The 12,194-nt window shown below is 44.1% G+C and overlaps 1 protein-coding gene across 3 annotated transcripts; it reads right to left on the reverse strand.

The window, feature by feature from the left end:
- Positions 1–76: 76 nt before the first annotated feature.
- On the reverse strand, positions 77–11,762 carry SLC35A5 (solute carrier family 35 member A5). 3 transcript variants are annotated; one of them, XM_068417384.1, is made up of 7 exons: positions 11,738–11,762; positions 10,469–10,621; positions 9,579–9,677; positions 7,406–7,539; positions 4,992–5,059; positions 3,020–3,815; positions 77–1,876 (listed from the first exon to the last, which is right to left on the reverse strand). In XM_068417384.1, exons 2-7 carry the CDS (start codon positions 10,596–10,598, stop codon positions 1,808–1,810), a joined length of 1,296 nt encoding a protein of 431 aa, XP_068273485.1. In that variant the 5' UTR covers positions 10,599–10,621; positions 11,738–11,762; the 3' UTR covers positions 77–1,807. The 3 variants fall into 3 exon arrangements, with proteins under 3 accessions (XP_068273485.1, XP_068273484.1, XP_068273486.1); XM_068417383.1 differs by lacking the exon at positions 11,738–11,762 and adding an exon at positions 11,351–11,700; XM_068417385.1 differs by lacking the exons at positions 9,579–9,677; positions 10,469–10,621; positions 11,738–11,762 and adding an exon at positions 9,316–9,378.
- Positions 11,763–12,194: the final 432 nt, after the last annotated feature.

A 12,194-nucleotide genomic window follows, 5' to 3' on the forward strand; every position in this document is an offset into this window, starting at 1 on the left:
CCCAGAAAAAAAAAGTAAGCAATGAGAAAAATAATTTTAGATTCATAGTTTATAACTTGACAGTCATTGAGCACGCATGGAAACAGGTTTCCCCTCTTGATGCATTGATGGTATCCATCAATCGAGGTATGTTAATTAATATAGCAATGAGCCACCAATACAGTATGCATAAGTGAGCCGTTATACACAGAGCCTGGAAACAGGATGGCAGAGTGGAACAAAGGCAGGATTGTCTTCAGTCCACAGAGAAATGCATCACTAACTGATTACTATACACTGTGGTATGAGGCTTTGACACTGAACTCATTGCTTATCTTCTTAAGAATTCTTTTGACAGTATCTTTCAACTATGAAAGACGCATTTTTGAAGGGAGGAAATTATAAACCAACATCTTTTCCACTGTTCTGAGGCTTTAGGAACATACCAAGAATCTCTTATCTGCATCCCTGTTCCCTTGCCCCTTTTAAAATTCTCTGAATTATTTGGAACCTATTTTTTATCTCACTCAAAATACAGTCCAGCAGTCGCCTCAGCAGTGATTCCGAGATCACTATGCCTGGCATTTTGCAAAATGATTTCTCTCTCTACAAAATGAATGCAAGACCTTATCAGTCTGACAGGGTGGAACAACAGCAAATGATACTACCACCTGCACCCTCTTGCTCAGTGCTGCAGATGTTTGTTAAAGGGCGTCACTGTAGCTGCATAATATTTATTTTCAGCTAGTGGCCTCAGTGCAAACTAAGCCCTCTACACATAGCCTTCTAAATGCAAAAAAGACCCTATGATACATTCATACTGTATAACACACTTGTTTTATTCAAGCTCTTTCAAAGTCAGGCCACATAACTTGCACGTAAAATTCACTATCTGCTACAAAGGCATTCCAGATTTCCATTTCCCCAGACACTGGGAGACAGGCACACAACAGTCTCACACTGAAAATGTGAGAACTAGTGGCTGAAGTCAGTGAAATCTATTCTGCTCTCAGTCACATCAGAGAAAATCAGAAAGAAAGGACTCCACAGGAGCCAGTACAGAGTTACACTGATGTAAAAAACAGGAATGAAGACAGAATTAAGACGATTCAAACTCAAATCACACTCTATAGAGATCTGCCTGTTTGAGGGATGAACATAACCCAAATTACTTGATATATTATACATTCTCAAGTGAAAGTTTGATGAGGTTGGTTCAGAGGGACTCTTACTCAGCTAGAGATATGTCAACCTGAATTGTCAAAATACAATAAAACAGTCCATCTGCCTCATCATTGATGAGGTTCTTCGTAACACCTTAAGTCCTGAAAAGAAAACTTACTGGAGCATTTGTACATTGGAAGATGCAGCAAAAACATTAATCAATGCTCATATGACTTCTGCAAGGTGGAGAACAATTTTATCTCTGCTTTGCTAACCAAGGAATTCATACAGGAATTCATTGCAGTGACTCAGGACAGTCAACCAAAGCGCTGAAAGACACGTGGTTAGAGTCCAAGACTGCCTTCCACAGTGCAGCACATGTCACTCAGACCACTAAGGCCAGGGTCCAAGCCTCTTGATTGTATCAGTTACAAATTTTGGTTTTTTTTCAGCAGATTTTGAACTCCTAATTTACATGGATAGGAAGAGGGAATACAACTCTCCATATACATGGCTTGAATGTTTTCCTTATCTACCTCTGACATCCAGCTCCAAAAGAGTCTCAACTGGTCCACAAGCAGGGAAAAATGACCCTTCTCTACATTAATAAAACATTAACATTCTCTCACTACGAGTAATAGCACTCTTCTGAGCCAGCCTCATGCTAGAGGGAATCTTCATCTGTATCGATGTCACTGCTTGGTTTGTTCAATCTCTCAAATTCTTCTCCATCCTACAGGAACCAGAAAAGCAGAAGAGAACAATGTGAGCAAAAATTATCTTGTTATTAATATAAAAAAAAAAAAAAGAAAAAAGAGTAAAGTTTATTTGGAAGGCATCACTTATGCAAAATCAACACCTTGTAATTTAAATCTCTACCAGTGTGTTATAGTTTTGCTCTAGGATATACATGCTCATAAAAAAACATCCCCTGTATCTTTAACACTTTTCAGTGACTCACTCCCAAGAACAGCTGGTAGCCCGCTCCTTTATCAGGAAGCCTGCTCACACAGGGCTATTTGTTTTTACCACAGCTGCTCAATTTTACCTGCTAAAATAGATAACACCTGGTATACCAAAAATATATGACTTTGTGCTGTTTACTGCTTGCTGAACAACAAGCTAAAAAGGCACCATGTGGAATTTCTGGGAAACACCTCTGCCAAGTTTGATGTTTCTCAGAATCAAGTGGAGACCACACTCCCTGCTGGTTGCAACTTTTATTACAGAACACATCTGCACACGCAGACATTAACCCTTCCCCCTCACACTGACTGCTCAGCTCGACTGAATGACTTGTCTGAGAGCAAGCCCTCCCTGCCATGTTCTAGTTAACTAGATTGCTATTCAAATTAGGACAAAACACAGTAACGGGCCTGGAGGAAACGTTTCATAAGAAAAAATCGTGTTAAAACTCTGTATTTAAACATTACCTTTTTGTCTTCAGTTATCTTTGACTGGTAGAAAGAATCTTAACATCAAATATATTAACTTCTTCATGATGTGGGCTCAGCTACACAGATTTATCAGTTCTACTTAAGTACAATTATTTCCCAGGCATCAATTTCAATTTCTGGATGTCCAGGGCCAATAAAATATTTTGGTTATAAAGGTACAAAGCTAAAGGTGCTCACAGGACCGTCTATAGTCACAGCAGGAAAGCAATGCTTACCTAGGCTTCATGAATTGAAAAAGTGGAATATGTAAAGCAATACCCAATTAATTTAGAAGATTTTAAGAAATACTGAGGAGTTTTGGTGTTTGACTTGAGGGATGAGTCCAGTTACACGCAAAACGAATTTTCCAAGCATTCCATAGCGTAAATGCAGGTGAATCAAAAGAGAAAACAGAGGAGACAAGCACTGAAAAGCCTTACCCCGCTTGACCGCTCCCAGGCATCTCCTTTGACAAGTTTGCCCCTGTCCCGCAGAGCGGCACATTCCAGGCCTCTTGGTTTACTGGCATTATAGATGAATATGGAGAGAAGGACTACAGGAGCTTCCAAAAAGAACTCTAGAGAAGGCCTGAAGTCAAAGATGACGAAAGAGACGGTGGTGATGATGACAGTGGTGATCTGAGCAGTCATAACATGGAACATATTGTCTCGGAATTTCAAGATGAAGGCTACAGACAGCCCCAGGAAAGCTGTGACAAATATGAGAGCCACCGAGAAGATGTTGTGCCCATAAAAGAAGCCACAGTTCCCTATCTGCCTCCGGTCCTTAGCCCGCAGCCCCAGCATAAGCCCATTGAACAGCACCCCAAAGGCATAGAGTTTGCTGTTCTGCATGAAGATGCTTTCAGCGAGCTGATCCCCATCTTTCAAGATCTTTTCGTTGTAGATGTTAGCCAGGGCAGAAACGAAACACTGCACCAGAATAAGCAGATGGCCCAGGCCAAGGCGGAGAGGCTTCAGTGCTCCTGCCATGGTACTGGTGACATTCCAGTGGAAGCTGGGAAGGAAACTTGGTGTTATGCAATTGCCCTTTTCCAGGCATGCTTCCTCAGGTCCGGTATAGAGGAGGCAGTGGTTAGATGGATGAAAAAACACACTGTGATGGAATCCATGTGCAGCCAAGCTTTGCTGGTGGCCTCCATTTCCTAGAGTCAGGGCGACGATGGACAGGAATAAAATCACCAGCGACGCCCATTGTACCCACGAGAGTTTTCGCCTAGGAGGGGACAAAAAAAGCCACCAACTTTAGAAATGCAGTGGCAAAAATGAAATGACAGGAGAACAAGCTCTATAAAACACATGAAAGACATAATGTCACAGATAAGGAGACAAGATCATGTTAGTTCTAGATACTGACTGCCTGACAACCTAATAGCAACCGTTGTCTCCATAGGAACACAGGTCTGTTGGATAAAAAGAAATCAAAGACATTCAAATAATTACCCTCTTTTTTTGGTAATCTTTCACTACATTTCACTTTTTCCCCATGATATTGTGCCCTTTGCTAGTATTTTATAATGGTAAATCATATAAATCTACGAACGTAATTTATAAGACTGTTAGAACTATTTATACTATTTTTTCACTCAAAAAATCTGTTGATCTTGGGGAAAATCAGAAATTTGGAAAATTAAGTAAACCGTGACATCACAAGAGACATAAAACTAAACAACTGAGAAAAAGCATTTCAAGTCAGACTATCAGACCCTCTTTTGGTATATTAACACCTGTAGAAAAGGCATCTTTGCTCCACATTCAACACAAGTGACTTTTTGAGTACAGTGTGATATCCATTTCCCTGTCAGTCTTTCCTGAATCTAAATCACACCATAAAGAGCACAGATGAGGTGAAGTGGAACACACAGGACAGAGTCTGGCTTTTGTCATATGAATAACGAAGAGGGGAGATATAGTTACTTTTTAAAACATACTATGCATTTGACCGGAAACACATCAGGGCTGGCTCAATATTACCACAGACACCTCTATTCTTTCACTTTTACATATGGCATCCCCTCTTGTTAGATTACATTTACATGAAATTAAGCATTACAAGACTAGAAAGAAGTACTGCTAATCATGAAATACAAGATTTAATGCACAAATGAAAGTACCCAAACCTTAATTCTGACCATCCAATAACTACATAATCATTATTTCAGTTGTTTTCTATCACAGTTGACCAAGTGTGTAGAAATATGTAGGGACTCCTAATAAGCTATTACTTCCTACACCTTCAGATGCAGAAAACAAAGCCATGTCTCCAAGTTGGTATAGCCACAAGAAAAGAGAATTACTGTTCCCATCAGACAAAGAGAAAGAACGTAGCTTAACTTCTTCATCCAGGCCAGGAAGATAGAAAATTTCATTTACTTTAGTAAATACTACTTACTTTAGCACTATCCTGAAGAGAAGAGCTGTTGTTATAATGACAAAATTTGAGAAGAGTACGGCCATGGCCTAGAAAGAGAAGGGGAACAAAGTTATACTCCAGACATAGTGTGGACATCAAAAGCCCACTGACTTCAAGCGTTCACCTTTCTGCGAGGTGCCAGAGTGAAAAGCATCAACCTGGTAGTGAACTTTCTTCCTTACCCAAGTGGTAGAATAACATGCCCCTAAAATGACATTCAAGTCCCATTTTAAAATCTCGAGCGAAGAACAGAGCCTAAGTTCCACTGTAGTGGGCAAAGCCGTACTGAAACAAAGATGTGAGGAAACCAATCCAGCTGAAAACTTCCTTAACAAAAAAGAAAGTGGTTGAGTTTTCTGTCAGATCAGTTCCCCAGCCAGGCTGGCCAATCAGCTGCAAAAACAGCTGTATCAGCACGAAGGAGGAAGTTGCTCCAAAATGAAAATAAGAAAAGAATAAGGGAAGGCAAGGCTGCTTCTGTCTGCAGTGCCAGCTTGCAGCATTCATGAAACCCCAGACGTGGACAAGGCACTTGCAGAAAATAAGCTTGCATGTCAAGTGCATTTGCTGTATCATTTATCAAAGGTAAGAAGGTGCTCATCTTCAATTTTCAAGACTGAAACTGTACTAAAAAATTCACCTATTTCAAAGTACAAGTGAAGACAACTCTGTCTAATTTGGGAATGGCTGTAGAGTAATGCCAGTGCCCGAATCCACGGCCGTGATCTCGAGCTGCAAACTCCTTGTGGCAAGGATTGTCTTTTTGGTCTCTGTATTAGACACTCTATACTGGGACACTGGACCAAGAAGAGGCTCTTTTAGGCACTGCAGTTGCCATTAAAGATCAGAATTTACCAGCACCAGTGGGGGGAAAAAAGGTTCTTTTTGGGGGGGTGAGGGCGTTTCCCAAATTGTGTTTTATTCTGGACTGCCCTGTGTAGTCAGTACACAAACAAAAATCTAGGCATCTGAACTCTTTCCTCCAATTCAGCTTTAGATTGAAACCACTTTTCTAGACAATTTTACACAAAAACATACATGGATTCAGAAGTGCAAAACACAGACTTTCTTGAACTTTCTCATGTGCATTTCCCCATTCCCAATTCTGCAATAGCAGAGCCTTTTTCACTGACCAGAGGAAAAGCACAGGCCCTTTTGCCACTACCTTAGTTCCACTCTATTCCAACATGCTATCTGCTGAATAACAAATCTCATGAAAAAGCATGACACAGGGTGTCAAGTAAGCTGAAGACTGACACCTGAGACACCTGCCTAAAAAACCACAGCTTAATTTTCCACTTTGCAAGATTACAACTCAATAAATATTCATGTTAGGTGAACACTGCGGGAGGAGAAAAATATTGAATAAACAAGTGAATCTGGACTAGATGATCTTTCGAGGTCCCTTCCAATCCCTAACATTCTGTGATTCTGTGATTCTATAGCTGAATTTCCTTTCTAAAGTTAAAAACCAACCCACACAACATACCACAGAACCAAACACCTGTGCATGTTATTTTAGGATATCTGACTCTTCATTTTAATTAGATTTTTCCACTCAGGTCCTATTCTAGACTCTGGTCTGTTCCTGACAGAAACATACACCTAAAAGGACGATATTTTAAAGAGAAATTCAGAAGGAGAAGGAACAGAAACATTTATACTTATTTTTAATGTCAAACAGGGGCAGCCAGAGTATTTTATAGCAAGCATCTATTTCCATCTAACTTCAAACACAGATTCTGAACCAAAAAGTATTCTAGCACAAAAAGAAAAAGCAAGCACAAAACCTGTACTATTTCCTGAGCATATGTAATTCATCCAAAAGGCTGACTGGAGCTAGAAGAAAGTACCAATTAAATTTTGTGCTTAAACATAACTAATAAACAATGCAAAAATTAAGAGTCGAACATTTTTTTTCCTCCCCTCCTCAGCTCCTATTACACTTACTCCCTTTGCGGGATTACATTTACTCACTTTTCTTTGGAGTCAGTGAGGAAAGAAAACAAGTCATCATGTGAAGTCACATCAAGTGGTAGAAGCCGCACAGAGAAGTGCGGCTCAACTACTAGCAAGATGAGCAAATGCATTGAAAGAGAAGTACAGAGTCGAAGAAACCAAAGGAGGGAAAGGACCGAAAACCTGTCTAGTACTTAAGCAATTCAGCCTATTTCTAAATCACATCAGATGCAGAAAATACACAGACTCTGCTGAGAGCTGTACAACACTGAGCAGTGGGCAAGAGAATGGGAAGGTCTGGCTGGTCAGGAAACAGATCATTCTTTTACCTGCATATCTTGCCTTGCTACTGTTACAAATGTAGACAGTGCAAGAGCAATGTTACCTACTGCTAAGACATTGGAAGGTACTTTATTCAGTATACGTGTACTTACTGGCTGGAGGTAGGACAGTACGTAGAAGACAATCAAGTTATCCAAAAAGTAAAGAAAGGCAGGAATTGACCACTTCATGGAATTATAAAAATTCTTCCAGGAAAGACATTCAAAGGGATGATCCAAACAACCCTCTAAAAGGAAAAGAAATCAGTAAGAAAGAATCTTTCTTATTATTGAAAGCCCATTTCCTTATAACCGAATAGGTACCACTGTTCTGTTTTCAGGAACACCACTGGACTCAAAAAACTAAGGTATCACAGCCCTCTGGCAACATAGAGGACAGATCCAGGGCAGAACACACAGCTAGAGCAGCAATCCTGTGCCTACATTCACCTCCTTGCTTCAGCAGAGAAAACATCAAGAAACCTTTTACTCTCATCACAGTATTTGTCCACTGGGTGCAAAAATTCAATTATCAATCCTTCTTTGAGTGCCAAAAAGTACCCCAAAGTCCCCACACAGCAGTGACATCATTACTGTGTCTGATTTTCTGATTATTATCAACCAAATCTAGAACTGAAACCGTGACACAGACAGTGCATCTGTTCATATAGCACCCAAAGGGCAGCCAGTAATGTCAAAAATACAAAATAAACCAGAACTTGGTATCCGTAGCATGCAGTACACGACCTGGGTAAAAAGAGAACATACAGGAAGTAGGAAGAAATAAAGGACAAGGCACAAAGAATGGCATTTACTTAGGTATTCAGGACACACACTTTAGGAGGAAGGCTGTGATAAACCTTAGACTACTCTAGAGTTGATGACAGAAGTACTTTGTTAGCACAGATTTAAGACTACACAATGTTATCTAAATTTCTTCTGAAATACTGACACATTAGTTCAGCAAAACTCAGGTATCTGGAAGAAAAAAAAAAAAGAGGGAGGGAAAAAAAAGGAAGAAAAACAGAAAACGTGTAGTCAGCAGTAGCCAATGACGGCAAGCATTGACTGAATATATTTACTGTCTTAGGTACACCTGTACTAAATAGTGTAGGTAAAAATTTCATCAGCTTGCCAGAGCCGTTACTACTACAGCAAAGTGGCCAGAACTAGCACTTCAATTTAATATGAGTCTCCAGTGCCTGACACCCTCTTCCAATTTAAACATTTGTTCTTCACAGAATGGTTTGGGTTGCAAGGGACCTTAAAGATCATCTAGTTCCAATCTCCCTGCTATGGGCAGGGACACCGTTCCACTAGACCAGGTTGCTCAAAGCCCCATCCAACGTGGCCTTAACCACTACCACGGAGGGGGCAGCCACTTCTCTGGGCAACCAGTTCCAGTGTCTCACCACCCTCACAGGAAAGAATTTCTTCCTAATACCTAATCTAAATCCACGCTCTTCGAGTTTAAAACCATTCCCCCTCGTCCTGTCACTCCATGCCCTTGTAAAAAGCCCCTCTCCTGCTTTCCTGTAGCCCCTTCAGGCACTGGAAGGTGCTAGAAGGTCTCCCCAGAGCCTTCTCTTCTCCAGGCTGAACAACCCCAACTCCTTCAGCCTGTCTTCATAGGAGAGGTGGCTCCAGCCCCCTGATCATCTTCGTGGCCTCCTCTGGACTCGCTCCAACAGCTCCATGTCCTCCTTATGTGGGGGGCCCCAGAGATGGACACAGTACTCCAGGGGGGGTCTCATGAGTGGAGTAGAGGGGCAGAATCCCCTCCCTCAACCTGCTGGCCACGCTTCTTTTGATGCAGCCCAGGACGCGGTTGGCCTTCTGGGCTGCAAGCGCACATTGCTGGCTCATGTTGAGCTTCTTGTCAACCATCACCAAGTCCTTCTCCTCAGGGCTGCTCTCAATCCATTCTCTGCTATTTTGAAATGCTATGAAGTTAACCTCTCATTCTTTTCACATCAGGACAGAAAAGCCAAGAAATAAAAAGAAAAATAGCCTGCAATACAAACCCAATAGCTAGTGAAGCTTGACACCGCTTTTCCTGAACAGTAGCCCCAAGATTTGACTTCACAACAAAGCCACCTTGAATTGTAAAATTGATATGTTGCTTCACAATTCCAGTGAACCTTACTAGCAGGATCTACTCCATTACTACATGTGAATCTATCATCTAAGGAAAAAAAAAAAAGAGCAAAAACAAAAAAAGGGATTTGAAGTACAGCAAATTTTAGAAAGTTAACACATTTTAGTTATTTTAAACACAGGTACTTACCTTTTTTCTTAACCCATAGTGCCAATACCACACACAGGACCAGTTTTACTACTTCAGAACATATGTTCACTGTTGTAGGAAGGTAATCATATTTGTTATCTGTGGGATTCAGCAAATCAGAGAGTACACAATCAGATTCTGTCTCCTGCATTCATAATTGAGGCAAGAAACTATTTTAACCCCTCCAGTCCCATTTTTAGCCACTTTCCATAAATGCAAAACGCTATGTCAGAACTTTCATTATAAATATTCCAATTTTTATGACATACAACCTCCTGAGCGGCCTCCTTTCTGCATTGAAATCTTTCCTCATTTGGTCCCAGTTTACAGCAGAATTTTTTGGAAGAACTCAAGAACATCACCGATTTAAAAAAAAAAATCTAAAATGGGAATGTTTTCCCCAAAGAGCAATATGATATTTTTTCCCCTCAGAAAAAATGGCTTCTAGGATGACATAACCTTCTTCTAGGACTATTTTTCTTTGTTAACATATTTTGCTAACACTTGGCAAAAGGAGAAGCAGTAATACTAGCCAGTTATAGCACACCCACTATGATACCACTTTTCTCCTAAGCCTGACAAATATTTCAGTCAAGACATGTACCATCAATAGTGCTTACACAACAATTTAGTCTTTGAAAATCAGCTATAAAATAATTCACTGCCTCAACTTTTAAAGGTGAATCTCCACACCTTGCAACCCAGGTTATCACTTTACGTTAGACCAGTGACTATATTTTCCAGTACAGAAATACATGCTGCTATTTATATAATAGAATATTTATGCTAAGAACCCTGCAGGTGGAGAATAAGGCTTTTGGGTAGCTGTTTTAGCCCGAACGTCAACTGTTTCTTATTTGAGGTGAGTTATATTTATTGCCCAACAGCACCTTCATTAGCAGAATACTTCATCAGGAGGATTCGACTTGAACCCAACGTAATAAACACTCCTCCAAGCAGAAAGGTATAGATGGTTGTCTTGGAGCAAAACACAAATCGTCTACAGCACTTGGTCTCCATTCTGCTGTCCTGTTGTCAATGCCCTTTGGACGACAAAGTGAAAACATACTATAAATAGCACTTCCATAAACCGGTTAAACAAGATGAAATGCGTGTATTTTACTGCTTTGTGTTATCTTATACAAAGATGCTTACATCACAAGCCACAATCTCATGCCACTTATCTTTTTCTTTATTTGAAAAAATAAAATTATGAAAGAAGCTACGAGGACCAGCAAAGGGGGATAAACAATGTACGCACAGCAACTCAGAAGGTGGCACAAAGAGGCCAGTTTGTCAGAAGAGGGCACCTCTGATTACTGATTAGCTAAAAGAATTAAATAAATTACACGCTTGTTTTCTTTAATATTTTTAGTAAGCGTTCTTGTTCCTAATTCCAGCAAGGAAACGTTTTACAGCTGTGTAGGGAGAGCAACACCGCAGAGATGACCTGAGGCTTACTCAGCAGCGGCTTGTGCACCGGAGGCAGGGGAGGAACGCGGAGCGCCGGAGGCCGAGCCTGAGCTGCACCCGTACTCTCCGCCTCCAGAGCTGCCGTTACTCGGCCGACCCGCTAAGGGGGCCCCGGGTGTGAAAAACCGGCGAGCAGACGGGGAGGAGGGGGAGCCCCCTTGGGCCGGCTGCGGGCGGGACGCCCGGTAACGGCCGCACCACAGCGAGGCCGGCCGGAGCGCGGAACCCCGACCGGGCCCGGGGCAGCAGGGAGAGCGGCTTCAAACCGGGCCCCCGGGAGTCACGGGGCGAACACCCACCTCGCAGCACCGCCGAGCGCTTCCCCCGCGCTGAAGGGCCACTCGCCCGGCTTTGCTGACCGCCCTCTGCCACGTCGCTGCCGCAGGTCGACGCGCGGCTGTAGCCAGGAGCGGAGCCGGTGACGCGGCCGCGCGGGGCGAGCCGGGCTCCGAGGCGGCAGGAGCCAGCGCTCAGACACCGCGGCCAGCACACCGGGCACACGGGCTCACCAGGAGGCCGCGGCGCCGCGCTCCACCTCACCCCCGCTGCACGCCCCCAGCGCCCATCACCAGGCTCCCCGGCCAGGCCTGCAGCAGCACGGCCAGCCCCTCAGCGTCCCGCACAAACCTCCCCGCGACGACAACCGGGGGCGCTGCCCCGCTCCCGCCCCGCCTCAGCGGCCTCACCTGGCGGGGCGGGGCGGGGCGGGGCGGGGCGGGGCGGGGCGGGGCGGGGCCCTCCCGCCCGGCAGCGCGCGCCCCCCTGGCTGCCCTCCCCGCGCCGCCGCCCTGGGTGGGCGCGCGCACCCTCATTCTCTGTGACAACCTACCCCGCCCCGCCCCGCCCCTCCCGGCCGCTCCGGCCACGTGACCCCGCGGGGAGCCGGGCTCCACCCCCGCCGCCCCCTCCCCTTCCCACGGCCGGCGGAACGCGCATGCGCGCCAGGAGTCATCGGCTTCCCGCCCCGCCCCTCTCCTGCCTCCGCGTCTTCCCGCCTTGCGCGCGCGCACGGCGAGGGGCGGGGCGGCTGTCGCTGGCCCGGGCCCTCCCTCGCGCAGGCGCATCGCCGTCGGGCCGGGCGCGACGCAGCGTGGGGCCGCCGGTGTGTCGTCACCTGTGTGCGACATGGGGTGGGCGGGGGCG

Source organism: Nyctibius grandis, chromosome 23 (genome assembly GCF_013368605.1).
Source record: "Nyctibius grandis isolate bNycGra1 chromosome 23, bNycGra1.pri, whole genome shotgun sequence".
NCBI classification, from domain to species: domain Eukaryota; kingdom Metazoa; phylum Chordata; class Aves; order Nyctibiiformes; family Nyctibiidae; genus Nyctibius; species Nyctibius grandis.